Raw genomic sequence first — 24,655 nt, forward strand, 5'->3', positions numbered from 1 at the left:
CTGCGTTCGTCGTCTTTGTTGTAGCTCCTCTTAGTAGAATTGTCTGTCAGTGCTGGTTCAAGGAAGGCTTGAAACATTCATGCCCATTTTCAACTGAGTAATGAGAGTTGTTCTGTGCCCTGAACAATGGTGCTGCTTTGTGAGGGAAATTTAAGCAGGTGAACAGATGTCAGATGTGTGGAAGATGCTGATGCAGGAAATGCATACGGAGCTTCAGTGCTTCTGGTACTGTCTGCATTCGGTAGCTAAGTTTATAAATCAAGTTCTGTATATCAATGGATTTTTTGTCATTAGAATTGCTGAATTTTAGCAAGTGTTAGCAAGGTAGTAGGCCAACTGAGCATTGATTATGTTGGAGTTGAAAACAGATTTCCTTTATCATCATTCAGAGTGCTGAGTGTGGACTAAATGAATGCAATTTGTTTAATCTGTCGTAGGATGTGCAATGAGGGAATCCATTGTTCTAGATTCTTCTGGCTCTTGCTTGCAACTTATTTGCAGAACGAAATGCCTTGTCTATTTCCCAGCAATGGAGGGCCACAAAGATGACACGGACCACTGCTGAAATCTGGGGGTGAAGATTAATGAAGCGTGAATGGTTTTTGCATCCTCACCCTGTGTGTTCCCCAAGGAACAGCTAGCATATGGCATCTGTAAACGTAAAGGTGGTGTGGCTCTGGTTTTGACTCTGGCTACCCAAGATGCCACAGTTGTCGGGCTAAGGACAGCCGTGCCGTGGGCCGTGCCGATGCGAGAACGCCGAGCCAAGGTAACAGCGACGTGAAACGTGCGCTTCAAGGTCACGCTGCACTCCCGTGAAACAACCAGGGCTGTCATCTCATCTCCGCAGAGCTCATAGGTTGCTATAGTGCTCAACGAAGTGCGTAATGATTGAAAAATCCAGAGTAATTAAAGCAGGGAACAGTGGGGAATTAATTCTGATCTTCATCTATCTCGCGTTCCACCCACATTACACCCTCCATCCCCACAGGGCTGAGGTAGCTGCTTATTAATGATACTAGGCCTCCATCAATCCCATTGGTTGTCTCTACTGTTTGACCACAAGGGGGAGCTGTGTAAGGTTGTATACTGAAGCTTCGCTAGTTTCTCAGAATATAAATATATGAGTTTGGCTCATGTGTACATGAGGCAGAGTATGCTTTCTTGGGATCTGTCTTTTGGGGGCTTATGAGGTAGGGTGGTACTCTGCTTAGTTCTGTAGGTTAGAGCTGAGGTTCTTGTGAGGTAGCGTGTTTCTCTGCTTGGTTCTGTAGGTTAGAGCTGAGGTTCTTGTGAGGTAGCGTGTTACTCCGCTTGGTTCTGCCGGTTCAGGCCGTAGTCTCCGGATGACTAGGATATTCTGCTTGGCTCCGTAGGTCTGTTGCGAAGGCAGGTCACGTCTCCCCTGACTGCGAACGGCTTCTTGAAGAGGCTCCGCACACAGCCAGGTGTTGTGTGGCTGTCTGTGAAGCACTCGGCTCCGCTCACCTCCGCTCAGCTCCGCTCAGCTCATCAGGCAGGGCTGCAGGGAGCCTTGTGCTGCAGCCGTGCACCGCCTCTGCGCAAATGTCACTCCGTGCACAGAAATGAAATTCGCATGGGCCTCTGTGACAAACACTGACATTATACATCTCCTCTCCATTCCGCTGATTTAGTAAATGACACGCACCCTTCCGTATGCGAGTGTGTGTCTGTGTCTGTGTGTGTGTGTGTGTTACCTTTTTTGCACTCCCCACCATTTCCTGCCGTCTGCATTTTCTGGTCCATCATCCTCAGCCTGTGTCAGAAATGTAATCATGGCTGGAGTGATGCTTGAGGGGATAAAAAAAAAAGATTGGGTGAGGAGAGAGAAACCCATTTGTGTATCCACTCAATTACCGCCAGGCTCTCTCTCCCTGGGCTTGCGCAAAGTCACCTTCACAAACCCACTCTGACAATGGCATTTGGAAAGAGACTGCTGGAAATAGCAATGCACTGTTTTAAAGTCCCCCGTGCGGTGGTGGACCGTGGGGAGGGCGGGGCCTGCCGCTTCGGTGACACTTCGCCTCATTAGAGGGTAGCCCGTTAGCATGCAATCTTTAATTAAAGCAGCCAAGCCTTGGGGCGTGGCTCAGCTGTCCCACAATGCACTAGGAAAGGAAATGTGGTCGAGAAGGCAGACAGTGGTGTAGTCGACGCAGAGTTCCTGGAAAACTAGGCGGAGCTCTGAGATTATGTGATTGTTTCCTGTATCTAATAGGATAGAGGTCACAAGGTTGCAGGTGTGCTTGGCGGCCTGGAGTCTCACCAGTCTTGGAAGCCCTGGGGGGGGGTGAGGTTCTTTTCACTCCCCACTCTTCACCAGGCCCCTGGTGGCGGAGGGGTGTGGAGAGGACCGCCAGCTGGGAGCAGGGACATGTGGCCCAGGGTAATGGGGAGTCTATGTGGGTTGGATGTGCTGGATCGGGTCGGGTGTCGGCTTCTGCTCCGCCTAGCAGTCCGCAGAGACGAGCGGCTCTGTCTGTAGCGAGGCACTCTGGCCAGGCCCCCTGTCGCTGGCCCTTCGTCCTCCCGCTTCATCTCTCTTCTCGGACATTGATGGGCTCCTTTGGTCCCCGTCCTGAGCCGCCATGCACCCGCTAATCAGGCAGCCGCCTCACCCGCAGCTGCAGCATCCACCCGCATGCGTCTGTCTGCGTGGCGTGCTCGGGGCCGCCACGCCCACGCTGCAGTCGCATTCTGGATGCAGCTCATGCCAGGAGTAATTTCATAAATAATAACTGTCATATTGTTCCGAGCCAAAACCTCTCTCCTTTCTAAATGGACATCAGAAGTAGTTGCGTGTGTTTAACAGCGCCCGGGGATGCAGCTGAGTGATGATCAGAGGCCCTTAAAATGTCCAGTGTGCTCTGGTGAGTGAGTGAGTGCATGTGCGCGCACACACACACACACACACACACACACACACACACACACACACACACACACACACACACACACACACACACACACACACACACACACACACACACACACACACACACACACACACACACACACACACACACACTTCTTTTGTGGTCATTACTGAAGCAGGAGAGGGCAGTCAGGACAGCTGTACGTGAGGCTGGAACGATCCTGACAGCATCTGTATGCACCCCCACCCTCCTCTCCTCCAGCAGACAAGGCTGACCCCCTCGGCTGGCGCGCGAAGTCTGTCTCTGAGGACCTTGACTTCCCTTCCAACAGCTCCTCTCGGACTCCGAGAGCCTGCCTCCGTCTGTCTGCTTGTATCTGTGTGTTAGGGTTGCTGTACGTCTCTGTGAGCGATTGCGATTGTGTGCTCTGCAATCTTCGGCTCTCGCTACAGGGCGAAGGTCTTTTTGGTACAGTACAAATGAAGGACCAGAACAAGGTGCTAATAGGTCCTTCCTCATCCTCTTCCTCCTTCAGCAGTTTAGGGTTAGGGTTAGGCTACTCTATGGGCCCGCTAGGAGTGTCTTATAGTAACAGTGCTGTTGTTCCGTCGCTCACACCCAGAGGCGGACATTTCAGATCCAGAAAGATAATGAAATTTCCACCTTGTTCACTCAAGTTTCCAGTGCTTAACGAGAGTAAAAAATCTGCAGATTATGAAATAAATGGAAAAGTGGTGAAAACCTGTGGTGTGCTGGGTGTTCTGCAGAACAATTAAAGCCGCCTTCTCTGCAGTTTCTCTTTGCTGAACTGCAGTGATGCTGGACCTGAAATGTCCACCTCTGCTGACACCCTGCTTGCTGGTCAGCTCAGCTCTTCCCGCTTGTTTGTTTAGGTGGCAGTGCCCTGCCGGAGGGCAGAGGTGGCAGCATTTACCGCAAATGAGATGGCCGGTGACACCGAAATGTGCTCCTTTTCTGGAATGGAAGGCCTGAGGGCTTCTTGGGGGATATGGAGTGACCGCATTAGCACTTGAGCTCCAAGTGCTATGGCTGTGTCTGTGCCGTAGCTAAGACTGGTTGGTTGGAGTGAGAGCATCACTACTAATGTGACGTCTTTGCTAGTAACAGTAGCTAGTGACCTGACGGTGCAGAGAGAAGCATGCTAAATGGTGCAGCAGCGTGAAGGTGACAGTGGTCGACTAGGAATGTCTGAAAGATTGTGATCGACAGGTTTGGCGATCACAGCCTTAGGTTTTTGACACGTGACTGTCAGTGCCCTTTTGGGACACTGGAGGGAGCACTTGAGCTAGAGTGTGTGTGTGTGCGCACGTGTGCAAATGAAGTCCCATTTTAACCCAGCAGGCCTGCACGCCTGGGCCCTGTCACGACATGGGGCTCAGGCCACACGCTGCGTGTGCTGTCAGACTTGACATCTCTCCGGTCGGATCACCGATAAGCTCCTTCCAGGAATTAAAGCTGAGGGCAGCTGTGAGAAGACTTCAGAGCAGCGAAGCCTACGTTCACAGTCCAGTAACGTGCTGCTGGTTTGTAGGGTGCTGTGCCACGTGATCATTACAGAAGGGTGAGCCGTAAAGTGCTTGTTAGGTGCCCTGGGCCTGTATGTCAGCGTGCAGTAACGTGTCTCCCTTCTCTCTCACTCTCACTTCCCCATTTCGCTTACTCTGCTCTTTCAGCACTATAATTAAGCTGTTATAATTGCTGGCGTAAATAAACAAGAAAAGGCCACCTAAATACAGCAGCCAGATCTTTCATATGAAAAAGTCGGACACCTCTGATATTTTTTCTGGCTCATTATAGGCTAAAGGCGTCGTTTGAGGTTTGTGCATAAGGAAGGGTCAATGGGACTGTTACGCATTTTTATAGTGTGTGATCTCCAAATAGCCACAAACACTGTATTATCTTTAGAATAACATAAGACCCTGTAATCTGTAACACACTGTTCCAGAACAACAACTCAACACAACATGTACTATGCAGGAATATGTCCACTCCACCTGCAAGGATTATGCTTGAGTAGTTTGTTTTATTTTTTTGGACATGTGGAATTTTTGTGGGTCTACAGTTTATGATATATTAGTAAATAAAGTTGTTAATCGAAAAACGGGAATAGCGTAGCTGCAGTTTTCGCTTTTGCCAATAGATGGCAGTGTTTACTCGTGTATCTTTAATCTCTGGCTCAATAGTCGATGTTTTATTTTCTCAGATAAAGCCGCTGTCGCCTTATTGCCTTCTGTTTCTCTCTGTGCTGTGTGTGGTCTTTCTCCCTGCTCCTGGCTGCAGCTCCTTATAAGTTAATTATGCACGTTCTTTGGTCATTATGGTCTGCTCCATCACTTCCCCGTATGATGACCTTAGCTATGCTTGGTGTGTTAAATGGATAAATAAGTTAAGAGGCTTCCAGCTCTGCTAAAGTGAAATCTGCTGCCCATAGACAGTTTAAGTTTGGTTGCTAAAGACCCTTAGCTGCACATTAGCGGTTGTGGTTGGAATACGAAGCTAGTCAGAAAGTAAGGAATATCAAGAATGGCAGAAAAGATTAAACAAGCACTCATTATTGGCTGAGTGTGTCGACACGGAATTCCCCAGCAGTAAGCGCTGTAAATGTTTCTCAGGATTCCACAGGCGTTAAATGTATCAAATGCGAGACGCCCATCCAGAGCAGGGAGGCTATAACGAAAACCAGTAACCATTTATAATAGCATGTATTGGTGGAGGCTTTGCGAAGCTTCTCATGGTCTCAGAATCCAGAGAAACTGTGAAAAATGGAGGAAAACATAACGGAGAGGTGCGAGAGAAGGCCATTTTGCTCTTGAGCTTTTTGATGGGGTACTTTGATTGCATTTACATGTTCAGTCTGTAGTATTTCATGCTATTATAAATGGTTACTGGTTGTAGTCATTTTTTCCTTTTTTGTGGTGGGTAATGGGTTTATATTTATTATTATTTGCATTATTTTATTAGGCTCAAACGGATTCTCCTGGGTTATAATATTTAGCCTTGCAGTTGCGGCAAACGGACACCAGATGTGCGCAAGTGAGCAAGGCTGAAACCCCGCCCCCGAGCCTGCCCCTTCAGTCTGGCCCTCCCATTTCCTTCCCCCATGCCCCCCTTTCTGTCCACACCCAGCCATCTGCTGCTGCGTCATATTGTCCTGGCTCACATGCCCTTCCTGGCTTTCTTCAGACAAACAGGATGAAAGGGGCCCTTTCAGCCATTCAGCCCCCCTTTTATAGTGTTGCCCTTAGCAACCGGCTCCACATTGGCCAGCTGGCCGTCTTCCTCTCCAACACAAACACTTGGCCCCTACTCCCCTCCCCCCACGAAGGAACATGGCACACATATCCATAATGGGACATTTAAAGTTTAAAGGGCTGTTTCATCTGTTCTTTGATTTTGCCCACAGCTTTGCCTGATGTTTTGTTTCGCGTCTGAATAGTGAGTCATGTTTCCCTGATACTTATTAATCCAGCTGATCTAGATGGTACAATAGATCTATGACTTTGAGAAAGTTCCCTACGGTCCAAGTAAGTAACAAAAGAAGGTTAATGTGCCCGTCTTCTGTGTGCAGGGCGTTAACAAAGCCAGCTCAGCTTTATGTTGAAATAGCTCATAGCAGAAATGTGCTGGAATTTGAGGTCTGGCACGACATGGAACAAAATGTATGTGTGTTCTTTTTTTTTTTTTTTTTTTTTGTGAATTCCAGTAAGTGGAATTAATTTTGCCTGCAGTTCAGAGGTGGCCATTTGGGGGCACTCTTGCTTCATGTTTGGCTTATTTATGGCCAAAAAATCTCTGCCGTGTAAACTGAAATGACAGAAATAGTTCTAACCCCCCTCCACACGATGAGCCATCCTAATGCAAACCAGAATGGGGGGGGGGCTGTTTCGTAGACTGCGGGGGTACAGAGCTGCTGTCACAAGGGACTGTCTTCTCCAGCTTGTGGCGGCGCTTAGACTTCAGTCTGCATGCTGTGGTAGGAGGCAGAGTGGTGTGGGGAAGGGGGGGGGGGTCACTTACCGCCTGCTCTGGTCAGAATGGAGAGCAGCTGGTGCTCTAGGCAGGAATCACGGTCGACACAACAATGTGGCCTTGAGACGCCTGGTGGGGGGGGGGAGGGTTGGCTGCGGCTTAGCCTGCAACCCTAAACCACTTGCTGGGACATGGTGTGGCTGCTTTTCCCTCATCCCCTGAGCCTATTATATTAATGTATTTTCGCTGATCGGCCTGTGTTTGCTTTGGCCAAAAAGACATATATATATATCATACATCCTGCAATCCCTTTAGGGGTCAGTAGGGGTGCGCCATTGAGCCATGAATGGGAGATGCGTGCTCTGCCAGCAGCCATTTTGTGTTCCCTGGTAGACCATTTTATGAAGCAGGGATGATATGATTACGTCTTTATTAACTTAGGCATCCTCCAATCAGAGCACATCATACTGGGAGCAGAGTAAGCTCTGACGCCCGCATAGACGGGCAGACCTATTGGTGGAGTTTTTATGAATGAGCAAGAGAGATGATGTTCATACTCCAGTGCTATTAGGCAGGCTGTTAGACTGCAGTGTGGAGTGCCGGTGTTCTGAGTGCACAGGGCTGCTAGTCCCATGGGAGTTTATGTAGAATTGAAAAAGGATGGTGTCTTTCTGAATGTGAAACAGAGCTGTTCTCTTTCCACGGCAATTACTTGTTCAATAGACAGGAAAGCAGGCATTTAAGTTCCAGGTCATTAATATCTGTTCTATTTGAATTGAAAAGCTCATAAAAGGCACCCTGTGTGTAACCTGATCGCAAACTCGCTCAGGTTCGATCCCATGCCACACCATGCTGTGAGTCTCACCCGCTTCCAGCACGTCCCACCACCCGCAGGGCTGCGTGTGGTACATTGCGATCTGTCACACGGGGTACTGCAAGAATCGTCATTACTGTACTGTTATTGTGTTTGTCTTGATTCTTGGCTGAGGGCTTTTATCCAAAGCTGTTTAAATGTACCTGTTTATCCTGCTAGTTGTTTAACCGGAGCAGTTCAGGTTTCATTTAAGGATACTGCAGCCCCTTCTGGGATTTGAGCTGACCGCCTTCTGGTTAAGTATCAGGTCATCTTTAGTGGACTGCTGCTCAGTTTTGTAGTTTTTATATGTTCTTATTCTGGGGCTTTTTTTAAATTAAACGCACAGCATGCATATTCTGTTAATCAGCATATTGTAGTGTGATATGTCTGTTGTGGTCCATCACTCCTGGGGAGCCAGTTGCTCACCTGACGCTCTCTCTGGGGCGGGGGGGGAGAGTGACCTCTGAGCATGGGGCGTTTGTGACAGATGTGTATGCACTGAGGGACGTGAATGGGCTTAAACAAGGTTTAGTCATTTGGGTCCTGCACAATGTGGATGTGGGAGAAGTGTTTGCAGTCTGCTGTGTTGGGGGGGGACGGACGATGTGTCTGCTTGTGGAGATCATTCTCCATGAAAACTTTCTCTCTCAGTGGCAGTAGAGCAGAAGCGAGGTACAGTCGTACGGCGAACATGTGACATTTACTCACTGTTGGCTGGTCGGTCTCCATTTCCCCAGTGTATTAGGACTGCTGGGTTATGGGGCCCTTAGTGCCGGAACAATGGCCATTTAGTCCCGTTTTTCCCATTGGGGGGGGGGGGTGGGGATATGGTTGGGGGGATGAATTTGTGAACCAAGCGGCAGGAAATGGCTGAGGGAACGTTGGAGGTCATGTTACAGAATCAGCTTTTATGACGTCCTGCAGATGTTATGTGGCTCCTTTCATCTGTTTAACACTCCATACTTTCTGCTGGAATGCGTGTCGTTTTACTCCCTGCTCTGGTGCCGCTGGAGTCTCACCGTGAGAGTGATTTGTTAGCTGTATGTGTGGGCATTTGTTTAAACCTTCAGTCAAAGCCGGCCTGTTGTGGCTCCGGTGCCTCAGACGGTTACGTAACTGCCTTTTAAATGTTTAGCTTTCTAATGAAGTTTCTGGGCTAGAAGTGACTTGAATCGAGAAGCAGCTTCTGCATGTTCCATCTCTTTACAGCCAAGAAAGACGCAGATGGGACGGACGACAAGAAGGCGGGGCAGAAGAAGAAGGTCAAAGAGCTGAAGGTTCTCGACACCAAGGCGTCCCAGAACCTCTGTGAGTCTGCGATATCGGGCCTGTGGAAGCGGCAGCAGAGCTATCAGCAGCTAATTAATAAGCAGATTCAGCAGAACTGCTCCCTTTGTGTTGTGTGACACTCTCCTCTCATGTAAAAAGTAATGAACTTATGAATAAAAGCATTACATTACACATCACCTGCACGTGGAACAAAAACACAACTATTTTTTCTATTTATATAAGTATGAGTAAAGGCACATGGAAATTAGTTCTGTAGTTGTTACATATCCCATCTTACTTTTCTCTGACATGGGTTAGAGTAAAGCTTGGGGTCAGAGCTGGATCGGCATTTTTCGTGGTTAAGGGCCTTGCTCAAGATCCCAAAGCTGAAATGATCACTCAGCCGACAATGGGATTTGAACCGGCAACCTTCCCATCCCAGACACAGTATCCTAAACCACAGAGCCTCACACCGCCCCACAACTTCCTTATGTATTTAGTCCTGCAGTTTAATTTATTGTGTTTTACATGCCAAAATGGACGATTCCATTAGTTGTGGATCTGCAAGTTGAAAACCAAGGCAGGGGATGTTCATCATTTTCTTAATTTTGCTGCAGCAGCGTATTGCGATCTTAGAGCTACTTGGGAGGAAATGGGGAGTTGTGAGCATGTGGGTGCATTCAGGAAGCCTCGCCGTACTGCCCCTGAGTGCTTCCTGTGGCTGCCTTGGCCTGATAGTGCTGTGCTGCTCTGTTCTGCAGCCATCTTCCTGGGCTCTTTCCGTCTGCCCTACGAGGAGATAAAGAACGTCATCCTGGAAGTGAACGAGAAGGTGCTCACGGAGTCTATGGTTCAGGTAGGCGGCCTGCTTAATTCAGCCTTTCAGGCCTTGTTTACGTCAGAAACGCCAGTACAAGCGGCTGAAGCCTGTTCTCCAGCCTCCGTCAGATAACGATGTCCATAATTAGTGTCGTCTGGAATGATTTCAGCAGCGATTTCTGCATCGCATTATAAGGTCAGCAGTGTAGCTTCAGTGAGGGCTTGATGCTCCATTCGTCATTGGCGTTTCTTCCTATCACGCTGCCTTTCTTAATATCACTCAGTGTCCAATGTCTGTTTTTTCCAGTCTGCTGCAGAAACATTTAACCTACCCAGAATGGGCTCAGCCTGTAATCCAGGACACAACCAGACTAAAACCACCCATAAGCCCCTTAGATCACCGTCACTGCCAGTTTCTGCACAGGCATCTGTAGCTCTGACCTCAGCAACATGTTTAGGCAGAGACGGGGATTTGTAGTATCCCGGCCTGCCCCTCCATGAATGCCAGGAGTTAATGAAGTTAATCGCTGATGAAGTTACTTTATTCGCTATTGTACCAGCACTATTACAGCTACACAGGAATTCTCTTGTATTTGCATATCCTGTCTTGCTTTCTTATGAGAGACACTTACGTAGTGGTGAGAGAGCAAAGCTTGGGGGTCAGAGCACAAGGTCACCCTTTTTACTGGGTGCCTCTGAAGCAGTTTTTGGGGTTAAGCAGAAAGTACTATAGTCCACTATTAATCCCTTTTCCGTGTTGGCTGTATTAAATGTGTTCTATTCTTATAAAATGCCAGCTATTGAAGTGTCTAAATTCTGATACCTTCTCTCTTCATATTAAGCACAAAGCTCTGTAAAGGGGACTGTTCTCCAAAAAGTTCCACTCCTGTCATTTGGTGAACAGATTGATCAGGGTGGGTTGTGTTGAGCCCACTGCCTCAGGCTAACGTAGCGTTGTTCTCTACCTCGGGACTACAGAACCTGCTGAAGCAACTTCCAGAGCAGGAGCAGCTGAACGTGCTGGCGGAGATGAAGGATGACTATGAGGACCTGGCAGAGTCCGAGCAGTTTGGAGTCGTGGTGGGTTCACACGTGTGCAAGGGGACGCATGCGATATGCGGGTTTATCCCTGAATTTGTATCATGCAGTCGGCATGGCCGACCGGATCGTTCCACTTCAGCCGTGACCTTGACCTCTGACCCCTGGCCTCCTCCCAGATGAGCGCCGTGAAGCGGCTGAAGCCGCGACTCACCGCCATCCTGTTCAGGCTCCAGTTTGAGGAACAGATGAACAACATCAAGCCGGACGTGGTCTCGGTCACGGCGGCGTGCGAGGAGCTGAGGAAGAGCAGCAACTTCACCCAGCTGCTGCAGATCATCCTGCTGGTGGGAAATTACATGAACGCCGGCTCACGCAATGCGGGGTCCTTCGGCTTCAGCATCAGCTACCTCTGCAAGGTGCGTCCCGGCTTGAGGGCACTCGCTGGCGTCGCGGCGCCGACTCAGTCAATTGACGTATTATTCTTTCCCGTTGAACCGGGATGCCTGTTCCATGTGCGCAGTTGCGGGACACCAAATCCGCGGATCAGAAGATGACCCTGTTGCACTTCATAGCCGACATGTGTCAGGAGCAGTATGCTGACATCATGCACTTTACAGAGGAGCTCATTCATGTGGAGAAGGCCAGCAAAGGTGAACACACCCCTGCCACACTCCCACTGACCACTCTCCTCTTGGTATTCGGTATCAATGTCCCTGTCTCCCTACATGCCAATCACACTTCCATCTCCATACCTACAGCCAATGCTCATCTGTCCCTACCCAATGATCAAGCTTACTTTTGCTCATCTGTCCCTACCCAATGATCAAGCTTACTTTTGCTCATCTGTCCCTACCCAATGATCAAGCTTACTTTTGCTCATCTGTCCCTACCCAATGATCAAGCTTACTTTTGCTCATCTGTCCCTACCCAATGATCAAGCTTACTTTTGCTCATCTGTCCCTACCCAATGATCAAGCTTACTTTTGCTCATCTGTCCCTACCCAATGATCAAGCTTACTTTTGCTCATCTGTCCCTACCCAATGATCAAGCTTACTTTTATTTCACAAGGACATCTACCTACCCCCAGACTATCTCTTGCTCCATTTGGTTGTGACACATCTTGATCATGTCGCAGCTGGACCTCATGTGCTTCCTCGTGTTCTCGTTGTCTTCCATGGTCACTTTTCCACGCTGTGCCATGACTGTCGCGTCTCGCCCCAGTGTCGGCAGAGACTCTGCAGAAGAACATCGAGCAGATGGGCAAGCAGATCAAGGACCTAGAGAAGGACATTGAGACCTTCCCACCCCCTCAGTGCGACAAGGATCTGTTTGTGGAGAAGATGACCATATCCTTTCTGAGCCGGGTCCCTGAACTACACTCAGTGTACCTCTCCAGACCAGAGGTCTGAAGTGGCCTCTGTGTGGTTTTGGTTTTCGTGTATTTAGAGCGCACATGTAACCAAGTAGCACATGATGTTAAACTGTAGTCTGGTGACAATGAGCAGCACTCTTGCATTTTTGAGGAGGCTTATTCTTGTTGTAATTTTTTTTATCCCCAACATGTTTTTCTTTGTCTTTTCCAGTAGGGAGGCAAAGAGCCATATTTATAACTGGCCCTACTTGTAGTCACTGTTGACCTTGCGCACAAAGTCCCACTGTTCTGCACAGAATGACCCCACAGTCCAGTGGCCTGCAGAGTTGAAATACCGCACACCTACTCTGCTCCCACAGGACAGTGCTGTTGTGTTTGACGTGGGTGGGAGGGTCAGGGGTCACAGCTTGCGGGGCAGTTTGAGCCCTTTCCTGTTGGTGTTTAGAGGTCTGCTCTCCATTATGCCACTGAGGTGAGGATGAGCTACGTCAACATTTTTCTCAGACTCCTTAACCCTTTCAGCACAGCTTTGTTGGCAATGCGCGGGAGCAATACGAAAAGCTTGATCTCATGCATCAAAACATGATCAAGCAGTATGAGGACCTGGGCGTGTTCTTTGTCTTCGACCCCAAGAAGATGTCAATAGAGGAGTTCTTTGGCGACCTCAACAACTTCTGTAACATGTTCCAGGTGAGCCAGCTGTTTTCTCCCATGTCATGTTGAAAATCTATTCAGCAGTGCTGTGGGTCTTTGGCCTCTGTGCAGGGGTAGGCAGTCACCTGGGGCCCCAGAAAACTAGGGGCCCCATGAAGACAGAATTACCAAATAATATTTTTATGGATATAAGATAAATGACCATTTAAATTTATAGCAACAAGTCTGGTATTTTGCATTTTTAGCGGGTGTTTTCAGAATAGATGTAGTCCCCCCCCCCCCCCCCCCCATCCCAGCTATAATGGACTATTCCAACCTTGGGACTCTACTCTATCCAGCTTTCTTTTCACACAGAAGCCTAGTTGTAGGCTACCGGTTGTTTCACTGCCAAGCTGCACAGAGCAGCCTAACGAGAAGAATACGGCGCAGAGATGCAAGACTCACATTACATCTCGCGTCTTTGATACCGTCCCGCTAGAGTGGTAGACAAATCATTACCAGATGTGGAGAGAACACAATTAAATGCCTTAGCCTCAGGGGTGGAGGAAGGTATATGCTCTCCCAGGGCCACGGCAAAAGAGGGATCAGTTAAACTTCTTAAGTTCGATCGATCCAACGGTGCAATACCCCTCTCCCCTTGCTGGGTGAATTTTACCAAATGCACCCCCACCCTGATTGGGACGTTTTACCGTGGGCTCCCCGTGTTTTAATCAGCAGATATTCATTTTTAATTCCCTCTTGTTTCTCTTTCAGCACCAAACAAAATAGTTCACATGGCCCTCCGTAGAGGGCCCCCTACCCATGTCAGCCCTGCTGATCCAGAGAAGTTAGCTTACCCGTACCTATGTGGCACTCTGAAGACATTAGGGGTTTCGCTTACCATCAAACATGAACAGCTGTTAGCCACATCTCACACTTGCCAGTGTCGAGGAGCAGCTAGTATTCCGGGAACATATTGCAGAGCTCGTTTTACACCATGCGATCGCTCAGCAGAGGAAGGGTTCAAATCATTCATTCAGAAAGCCACCCATCTTGCTGTGATTTGGGAAGTACCTCCTGGGGGCGGGTGGGTGTGGAGTGAACGAGTCTGTCTGTCTCATGGTGCGTCTCCCCTTCACACACCCAGCAAGCAGTCAAGGAGAATCAAAAGAGGAAGGAGGCTGAGGAGAAGATGCGGAGAGCTAAGCTGGCCAAGGAGAAGGCTGAGAAGGAGAAGGAGGAGAAGCAGAAGAAGAGTCAGCTCCTGGACATCAATGCAGGTGAGTGAAGGGTCATCCATCGATCCTGTCATGCAGGACGCCTTAACTTGGTGGCTGGGATGCATTGCCACTGAACCACTGAAACACTAAATTTAGGTGTGGGGAGTTTACAAATTTATAAGTGGTACTATGTTGTGGATTCTTTACTATTCCACACACATTCTTACATAAACCCCCCTATTTGGACACTTTCCTGAGTGGAAAGTGTTCCCATAAAATTCACATAATTCAATTGTTCAGTCAGGATCAGGGATACCTAAGATGTATTACACCGCAAGGCGCAAGGCTTCAGCGCATACAGCAGACATTCCTCTCCCGTGCCACAGGTGTAGATGCACAATATCGGCCAGTGCTCATTAAAAGTCAAGATATCGACATCCATTCAGTGGTTCTATCATGGCCAATATTGCTGGCCAATAAACTTCAGTCAGAAGCAGCAGAGCTAAAGACACAACTGCTAAGATAATGGGGGTGGCTTCTCGGCATGGTGCTGCAGTGGAGGACGAGGAGGGATTCCATCAGCTCATTCATGGCATACAGCAGAGGCCTCGAGCTGCCTTCCTGTGAGGAGGCTTCATGCAGCCCCCTTGGCAGGCTTCCCTGCTGGCATCTCACCACTCTACCCTTCTCTCAGTAAACTTTACAGGTGGATATAGAGGTAGAAAGTAAAAATCCAGTTCAAGATTTTGTTTCAACCAACCAGCTGAGCCTAAAGAGTCAGTCAACTGGTTGGTTGGAACAAAATCTTGGTCTGGATTTTTACTTCCTGGACCTGAACTGTACACCTTTGGTAAACTTCACCGCCCAGCAGTAGCGCAGCGGATTTTTGGTATTAAATTGTTTCTCTCTCATCTGAAATAACTGCCTGACCACCCACATCATGTGATGTGGTTGCTATTCACATTTGAGAGATTTTAAGAAGAAGCCTCACTGGCATGAGTTTCATTGCATTTTTGTGGAGCTCCAGTTTGCCGGTGATTGGTATCGGCTGTTGACATCTGTAATATTGCGTAAAAAATTGAGGCCGCTCCATTTAAAAAATAAAACAAATCTGCATTTTTAAATCCTGGTTTAGTCCTGGCTCTGCTGACAGAAGGCTACACAGCAGGTTGCTTCCAGGCTCAAAATTTCTAAGACAGCAGTACACAAGAACACAGTGAATCAGAACGACCAAAAACCAGCCAGATAGAGGGCAGAAGTGACTTTCTAATGGCAGAGATAACCGTCAACTTATCTGACAATTTCTCATGAATCTCATGAAGTATGACATCAGGTGACCTTTTAAAGGAATGGGAAACATTAAGTGCAGGTGTGAAGTGCACTGGTAGGACAGTGTGTATCAGGCTCCTAGAAGCAGGACTGAAGATCCAAAAAGCAAGGAAGAAGCGCTTCATCGATGAGATGCAGGGAAGAGCCAAGCTGCAGTTTGCAAAAAAGATATTCACAAACGCACACCCTAAAATTGAGAAATGAGTGAAATGAAAGGCATCTTAAAAGGTGGTCTCTTAATTTTAATTCCCAAGCTGTATATTGGTTATCGATATCCGCCATACTTTCCGCATCGGTGCGGCATTACCGGGGGGCTTTTTCTAGAGAGACCATCATGAATCCCCTTCTGTCTGTGGAAGCCCTTCATCTCCTTGTATATGCAGCCATTTCACACGTCCTTACTCGGCACTCTCCTGTATGACATGACTTCAGTGTGACCTGTAAGCAGTGCCGGGATTTCTGCCCCCCACTTCCCCCATCCACACATTTCCACTTTGAACCAGTGGAGGGTGCTCTAAGTTCATTTAAACACACGGCCGGAGTTGCTTGTTGGTGGGAGAAGGAAGCCATCATATTGTCCTGTGTTCCTCCGAATTTCTCCGTTCGCCCTGCCAAAACTTTCTGGAATATTAGAAACAGACCAGCTGCTCAGATCAATCTTCATCTTAACTGCTCACTAGAGAACACATTACTCAAGACCTGTATGCTGCTGGCATATTTATATCACAACAGGGTCCTCATGGAAAAGAATGACTCTAAATTGGAGTGATATGTTACTCTTGGATCTCATTTTTGATCTATTCCAGCCTTATTGTACTCAACCTTTTCTCTTCCTTTACCCCCATGTTACCTCTTAGCTGATCCAACCTTATTGTCTCAGTCTCTGGTAATGGCTCAGCCATCCTTTTATCTATCTACACTTAATCATCTTCAGCACGATGCTCAGACATGGCACGAATGACGTAGGCCGGCCTGGAATTGATTTAAAGACCACACAGCTATGCGAACATGTAAGCCATCTCGAGCGCACAACCTGCGCCGGCTGTTGCGAGTATATTATACTTACAAGCATGCGTCGCCCCCCCCCCCCCCCCCTCAGAGCCACAATCCCTCCCCCCTCATTCCTGACCTACTTTCAGGCATTCCTTCCATCCATCTGAAACAGCACACATCCCTATGGGACGAGCTATTTGGCCTGCGCTGCTGCCTGTCTCTCTGCACCTTCTTATCCCCTCGTAAACCGGAGCACCATGCTCATTCAGTGTCTACGCTCTGTACCCTATACCCTATAGTTATGACCACATAATTCCAGTTTAGTCCATTTTGTCTGCTGTTACAGTGCTGAGCATTGACCTGAACATTGTGTCGAGGTTCCACTATACCACATGCTTACTACATCTGTATTACTACATATGTATCATCTCCAGTTAAGTACAGTTGTTCTGTGCTGTACTCAGTACAGTTATCATGGTCTGGTTGTTCATTGCAATATAGGCCTACAATTAGCGCTATGTCACTGTCATTCTGTACTATGTCGTCAATTAGCCTAGCTCCTTAGGTTAGCATCACTGTATGTTAGCCGTATGCCTTCTGATATACAGCAAGTCCCCAGGTTACAAACGGGTTCCGTTCCCCACGTCTGTCTTTAAGAACAATATGTAGGTAAGTCGGAAAAATAATATAGTACATAATCATACAGTGATATTAAAAGTACATACAGTACTGAATTGTACATTGAGCTGACGAACTACTGAAGTCATGCAACCTTTCCATGAACGTCACAAAGTAGTGCATCTTTTTATTATGAACCATGCTGGTCAATCTGAATAGGCCTTATGGTGTCCATTTGTCAGTACAAGTTGTCCGTAAGCTCGATGTTCTTATGCTGGGGGCTGCCTGCACTTGGAGCATTCCCAGGCTGCTTCACACCATGCATCGATTCCATCCCAAACACAAGCTAGGCGATAACCCTAAAAACCTGAGCTGCAAGCCCTCCGCACTGACTGCCCACTAAGAGGCCCTGAAGATGAAATATACAAAAACTTATACTGACATTATTTTAAAAACATATATATAGTTTTATAATCCACACTGAACACTAATTCCAAGTTAAATGGATTTCAATTGAAAATGTTTAATGCTATACATTAAAAACTAAAAAATCAAAACTATGACGCTCCACCCTCCAACAGTTTGTTTGTATGGCTTATTCATTATTGGAATTAGATTTCAGTCCCTTCTTTTAATTTGCCTTTCATTTTCTGAATCTGTTTAAGGTGAATCTTAAGGGAATTTTAAGAAAAAGTGGGATTCCGAAGTAAAGAAATTATGACTAGAATCATGTCATGATAACTATCGATATTGACTGATATCAAAAAGGTTATCATGATATAAATGTTTTACTTTATCGCCCATCCACACTTCTGTTATAGAGGAGACTTCCTGATTCCCAGGAGTTACACCCTCTGCGATTTAGATGTGGGGTCAAAAGACTGAGGCCCTGAGATTCGCTTTGCTTGTCTAGTTAAATAGAAATCCGTGCTGAGTCTTATAGCTGAGCTCATGGAGAAATCTGCTACCGTGTTTACACTGGCCTGCAGGGCCTCACACGCCAATTACAGACTCTACTGAGCTCAAATGGGCCGTGAGAGCCTGGAATGTTGCACATCACACAGGAAGTGTGGATCAGCTTCCTGTTTTGCTCAGGGACTTTACTGGAAAGTCCCATGGCCCTAAAGCAAGTGGCCACTTGTGTGCTGTCTGCCCAATTAGCTGCCCAAATGTAAACATGGACTAGATATGACCCTTGTAGTCTCATGCAGAAGGCTTATCAAGTACAGAAATGACTTGGGCTCACCAGTAAATCAAGGGGGAGTTAGTTATAACAGCGAGGAAGTGTTGTCGCATTATCGGTTTATACTGCAAGTCTATTGGCATGTACACCTGCTCCTGCAATATAATGCGTGCTGGTGCCTTACACTTCCTAATGCCCTCCACTAGTTGTCAGTGTTGGTCAAACAAGAGGCTGAATGTTACAGCTAAAGGACAATGCAGCAGGGAGGCACTGACTCTTGCCTTTGTTTTCTCATGAATGATAGTGTTATAGCTGCAGTCTATGCCTTTTAGTACAAGCGGTGTGTTGAACTTGACCACATGGGAGTACCAGTACTCCAAGGTGGCTTGGTCGCTAGTCGAACAAGGTCTATTCCCTCGTTGCTGCAGTTAACTTTATATAACTTTACTCCTTACAGCTTTTAAGATGTTAATCTCCAAATTAACTCGTTTACGCCTTGCTATTATTAAAGCTAGGTCGTTCATGGTATTTGGTTACATGGTGCATATTTTTACCTTTTAAGAGCAATTTGTGCCACAAGCAGGAAGACAACCCATGTGAGTTGCAGCAGATGTTTATATTTTTGTAATGCACATATGACCTGTTTGAGCATGAAGGTGACCCATACGCCTCCTCTTAGCACTATTGCCTGATTCTGAGTAGTATATTTTTAAGTGTTACTTTAGATCATTCTGTAAGCATGGCTGAAACAAGTCTCTTTTTTTCCTAATGTCAGAAAAAAATCTTTCATTTATATGTGACCTACAAAGCAAGCTGAGGCTTATCCTTTAATTCTGTTTCCTGAAGGCTAGTTTTACTTGATTATTATGGAAGTGGGTCAAAATTTGGCTTGAATAAGGAGCCATATAAGCTGGGTTACCAGAAATATTTTAAAATAATTTAACACATACAGTTGCCTACCTTGACCACTAGGTGGTATATGTAGACCACATGGGAAGTTCCTGGCTAATTCTGGTAGCCTGTGTTCCATCTGTACATGTGTTTGTCCGTGGGGGGTTGTGTGTACTGAGCATGCGTGCTTGCAGAATCCCCCTAGAGACTCCAAGGATTTAACTCCTTTAACCCCGTCATGAGAGTGGCGGTAATGCGAGCCATCTGTCGGCTTTCGGGGTTACCCTGACACACACCCTGCGCGTCCTTTGCTGGGTCCTTTGTGGCGTAACAGTGTGGCATCGTGTATCCACGTGTAGCTCTTGTGTTTCCTGGTAGCAGAAGTGGGCCGTTGCACATCTGGGTTAATGTGGACCCTGCCGCACCGCATTCGCCTGCGTAAATTTGACTCCCCCCCCCCCCCCCGCTCGTGGTTGCTGGCCCGTTATGGGCTGTGCCATTCCACCTACATACTCTTATGGTTTTATCTCGTAAACCACCAACACTGTCACTGATTAACACTGGCTACCACTCCATCCTCCTGCGGGAAAGAGACAGACAATCAAACGTCAGTATAGCAGCTTATTCACTGCATGGCGTAGTTAATTGTACAAGCACTCATTCTCACCCTGCATATAGGGTGTGTGCTTCTTTCTTGCAGGAAATATAATAGTACGGACTGTTTCCAGTGATGGGGGGTGCTGTCCTGATTTACGCTGTGCTCCATGTGCACAATGAGCTATTTTTCTCCCCCAGGATTCAGCTGCCCAAGGGTGTTGAACAGCCGCACTACCAGTAAAAAATTCTTGCACACACGCATATTTTCTGCGTTTGCATGTTTCTCACTTAACATATACTAATAATACATTCATTATTCATTGCTAACAAATACATTTGCAGTATGTTCACCATTTGACTTCCTTTATTAGCAAGAAAAGTCATCTTTCATTCGTCAAAGTAACCTCCTCAGGCAGTTATAACAGCAGGGAAAATTCGAGGCATTCTTCTCACAAGGGACATTAAATACTGCTCTCCTGGGAATGAACAGTTAACTAGTGCATCTAAAGTTAAAGGACAGCTTAGAATGTGACTCTGCCATCCCCCCACAACCAGTTAACAGGACGTCAGGCATGCTCTGTTACATAGTCCTTCCATGTCATAAAGGAAACTTGTTTTATTTCTTATGTTTTCCAGAGGTGGAGATTCAAGGTCCAGAGAGTACAAATCCAGACCAAGATTTTGTTTCAACCAACCAGTTGAGTCCTCTGAGACTGTGACTCTTTGTACTTAACTGGTTGGTTGAAACAAAACCTTGGGCTGGATTTGTACTCTCTGGACCTGAAATCACCACCATTCACTCGACTTTCCAATGCTTAACGAGAATAAAAAATCTGCAGATTATGAAATGAATGGAAGTGGTAAAGCCTGTGGTGTACTGGCTGTTCTGCAGAACAATGAAAACCTTCTTTGCACCTTCTCTGTTTGCTGAACTGCGATGATGAAGGAGCTTCGCTCTTCGTCTATAGACCTTTTCCTCACTACCAGCGTGTGTATATGTGTGCACATGCACACACCTGCTTTTTGCGTTGTGGCATCTTTCCCTGACCGCGACTAAATACTTGTGCGTGTGTTTTTTTTTTTCCCTCCTAGATGGTGATGAGACGGGCATCATGGATGGCCTGCTGGAGGCGCTGCAGTCGGGAGCGGCCTTCAGGAGAAAGAGGGGTCCCCGGCAAGCCGGTGAGTGCGGCTCCCCACAGCGGGGGCCACTCAGCGTCCGGAGGCACGTCACGCCTCCCTGCCTCTGTTCACATTCTCCTGAAAGGGCTCTGATTCAGTGAGAGATCCTGGATAGAACCTCTCCCTGCTGGGAAGCCTCCGGTCTCAAACTTAAAAGCAGTTTGTGTGCCTTTAGCCGTAGCGTTAGCCTGATGGTTTATTGGGGTGCACAGCTTGCACACCTCTGAAGTCTCTTGCGTTTGAGGCTCTCGCTCGCACACGTGGCACATGCATCCGTTCACAATGTTGAGTGTAGCAGTAATCCAGTTCATGAGAAAGGGGTGTTTTTTTGTTTTTTTTTTTAAGACTGGGAGAAAAATGTCCCACAGGAAAGCTCGGAGGAAATGGCCTGCGATCTCCATATATTATGGGATTCGCATGCATGGTTTTGCATTTGAATCCTAAAGACTGGCGCGATGGACTCACAGTGCGACTCGCTTTCCTGTGGTCAGCCAAGATATATAGGCAGATATGTAATGTGGAATCATAATCTGCCATCATTCATGCCACATGCTCAAATTCTTTTTCACAAACTGGGTGACCAGTAGGGGGCATCCTGTTCCTAGCGAGCTGATGAATGCACACAGTTTATGATTGGGTATATAAGATTATAAGGGACACTGCAGTCAGTTCAGGACATTCCTGCTGACAGATTCCCCTGGGGGGGTCCAGTCACGACTTCTCCGCCCTCCCCCACAACAGACTAGCAAAGCAGGAGCTCTGGGCTGCGACACTGCGGATCAGAGGCTATCGACGAGCCTGCGGTTTACACACCACCCCAGGGCAGACGCTAATTAACACCTCAACAGGCCTTTACACTGTACGCGCCTCAGGTTTTAAAGCCGTGTCTTTCTCTGCCCTTTCCTGAAGAGTGTGTGTGTGTGTGTGTGTGTGTGTCTGGGTGCTCATACGCTGACACCAGCAATGATTCCTGTCTGCCTCTGGCCCCAGCTGCCAAACAGCATGAAGAGGCCTCATTCCCCCTCTCTCTCTGCCTTTGTTGTATATGTAACTCTCCGAGTGGGTGGGTGTGTGAGAGAGCCCGCGCTTTTCTTCAGCCTCAGTCCAGTGGTTCTGTTTCCTCCAGCTGCTGGAAGTCTCTGAAAATAGCAGCCGCAGCCCCAGCTCCCCGGTGCCTCTGAATCAGACCGGAGGCAGCTGCCAGGTCGTGATGCGGGAGCGTGTGCTGCCTGCTACCTGCTCTGTGAAACAGATGTACTCTCCGTATCGTCAGAATAATTATATTGTTTTGTTTTTTTCTTTTTGAGGTGACTGGGTGCTATAGCATGCTGCTTCAGAAATCTTTGCTAGTCAAAGATAGACTTTTCTATTAACTGGGGAACAAACTACAAGCAGTATAACCATCAGGCTTGAATCAGTGTCGAAGAAAATTCCCTCAGATCTTAAATTTATGGGTCGTGCCTCATCTACACTTACGTGGAATTTATTCCAAACCCACACCACCCTATGAGCTTAAAAGAAGCCATTAAACTGGTTCTTGCTAAATTCCATTTGTAGACTCCTCAGCATATGTCTCCCTCGCTATCTGTGTATATTCAGGTTTTGCCCTCCTTGCCACTGGCTGGTGACTAAAGGGAGTCAAAGCATTTCAACTGTCCTTGTATGGCAGCCCTTGGCCGAACTCACTGCAAACAGCTGCGTTTTTGAAGAGCGCTCCCCAGTGTGCCTTATCAGTGGACTGTGTCGTTTCAGCACTGTATCCCAGGGCTTTGCAGTCCAAATCCAGATCCCAAATGTATCCTGACACCTTGATTGCATCACTGCAGTGCCTCGACATTAAACCCTCCAGTTACAAAGGTTGTTTGTAATGTCAGAGTCCGCTATATATAATCATAATCGCAGCTTTTGTGTGAGCCAAATGATTTTAACATTGCTTTTGCGGATTGTTTTTGAAAATTGAAATGAATAGTTTGGGGGACAGATGGTTCATTAGGCATGCTTCTGACAATGTCACCTCAGTAAAAGCTGTGTTTACGCTGAATGAACTTACACCTGTGCAACCTTCTGGCTGTCGCCCTATGAGCCCATATTTCTCTGGAGATTAGCTGACAATGACCTATAAGCATTGACTTCAACGTTTTCTATATGCTTATCCTGGGCAGGTTGTAGGGGGTCCTGGGGCCTATTCCAGGCAGCACAGGGCACAAAACAGGGGCACACCGTGGATGGGAAGCCAGTCCATCGCAGGGCACATGCCCACACACTCACGCACACTTTGTGAACTTAATAGATGCTCTTCAACATACATGGGGCATATGAAAAAATGTCAACAGGAAGTTGGTGTCTCTGTTTTGTGGGGCGTCTTCAGCCAGTTTCTGCTGTCCTGTTGACACACTGATAGTTCTGTCCTCAGAACAATTTCATTCCAACTTTAGGCTGCCGTTGACAAATGGAATACATCTGCATCTCTCCTTTTTTGGGAAGATGACTGCTGTGTTTCTTCCACGTCTTGTGGTTACGACTTTTGTAGGAGGGCCATCATCTTTCCTCTTAGAAGTTTATTTTTAAAAGATGACTTTGTGTAATACCTCATTTTCAGAAACCCCCCCCAGACATGACAGAGCTGCCACATGCTGTTTTACTTCACGCAAAAACCCCGTGCCTAACAGTCTCTGTTTATTTGTTTGGTTCCATTGTGTGTCTGAATGTCTCCTACCATTGTGTTCTGAGTTTCTGCTGAAATAGCTCTGCTCTGCAGCTCCGAGATCCTGTATCATGAGAGGCGGCACCACCAGACAGCTACATCCAAATGGATTCGTCTATCTGGTGCCAACGAGCCCATTTTTCACATACGTGTCACACGTGACTCAATGGCCAGTGGTCTTACATTGTGGCCTGGACATGGAAGGCGGGGTGGAGGGCTGAAACAAAGGACTAGTGTTTGCTCGCATGGTTAAGGGGTGAGTAACTGGAAATGGATCACAAGAGGGGCTGTAGGATTTGATCTGAATGGCTGTAGAGGTCATGGATGTTCATCTGTGTCTTGGGGTGCTCTTCCCTTTTAAGTGGGGTGTGGGAGGCAGTGAGGTCACCCTGGGAGTGTGCCTGTCCAAACCCACGTCCCCATGGGTACTGTGGTAGTTCAGCTGCTAGCCAGCTGCATATGAATTTCCTCTCCCCACTGTCCAGACATGGGGGCTCCTGATTTCCCGATACTGGCATCCAGAAGGCCTACTTTTTGAGATGAGGAGTGTTCAGGTTTGGCTGAAACTAAATTCTGTATAGAGGGGAATGAACTCTGATTGGACGGCTCCGGTGCCAATGTTCAGCCCCGTAAATGGGTGACAGCAGTCCCAGCTCACTGCTGCGAATCAGGGACAGATCTGTTTATGCCCCCGGCCCTCATCTGCCTTTCGAGGCCTGCTGTCCCGAAACGGCTCATCATGGGTGTCCCAGCCCTTGTCAGCATTACAAACTGATCTTGTTTTCATTATCTACAGTTATGCGCACTGTGTGTGTGTTTATGTGTGGTGCTCTAGTACAAAAGCCTTGCATATCTATATACTGTAGGCCTTCAAATGTCAATACTTGCATGTGTGTACGTGCCGATAGGGCCAACAGCTGCCTTCAGGAAAAGAATGGGAGCTTTAATACCGCTGGAATCAACACTCTCTTGTGTGGTATTGCTGCTTATGTCAGTCCCGGTCATACTCTGTGTGCTACGCTCCACGGACGCTAACCTGAATGGGAATCTTCACACCTGG

General features: G+C 47.5%; 1 protein-coding gene across 3 annotated transcripts in view; it reads left to right on the plus strand.

Moving 5' to 3' along the window:
• LOC111859846 (protein diaphanous homolog 1) overlaps positions 1 to 24,655 on the plus strand; it is a 75,641-nt gene that overhangs the window by 42,393 nt on the left and 8,593 nt on the right. For all 3 annotated transcript variants that reach the window (XM_072717477.1, XM_072717475.1, XM_072717476.1), the window contains 9 exons: positions 8,953 to 9,051; positions 9,774 to 9,868; positions 10,810 to 10,911; positions 11,049 to 11,288; positions 11,393 to 11,522; positions 12,095 to 12,218; positions 12,770 to 12,935; positions 14,026 to 14,158; positions 20,802 to 20,891. In XM_072717477.1, coding sequence (XP_072573578.1) covers positions 8,953 to 9,051; positions 9,774 to 9,868; positions 10,810 to 10,911; positions 11,049 to 11,288; positions 11,393 to 11,522; positions 12,095 to 12,218; positions 12,770 to 12,935; positions 14,026 to 14,158; positions 20,802 to 20,891 — 1,179 coding nt within the window. The remainder of the gene's footprint in view (positions 1 to 8,952; positions 9,052 to 9,773; positions 9,869 to 10,809; positions 10,912 to 11,048; positions 11,289 to 11,392; positions 11,523 to 12,094; positions 12,219 to 12,769; positions 12,936 to 14,025; positions 14,159 to 20,801; positions 20,892 to 24,655) is intronic.

Source organism: Paramormyrops kingsleyae, chromosome 10, assembly GCF_048594095.1.
Source record: "Paramormyrops kingsleyae isolate MSU_618 chromosome 10, PKINGS_0.4, whole genome shotgun sequence".
NCBI lineage: Eukaryota > Metazoa > Chordata > Actinopteri > Osteoglossiformes > Mormyridae > Paramormyrops > Paramormyrops kingsleyae.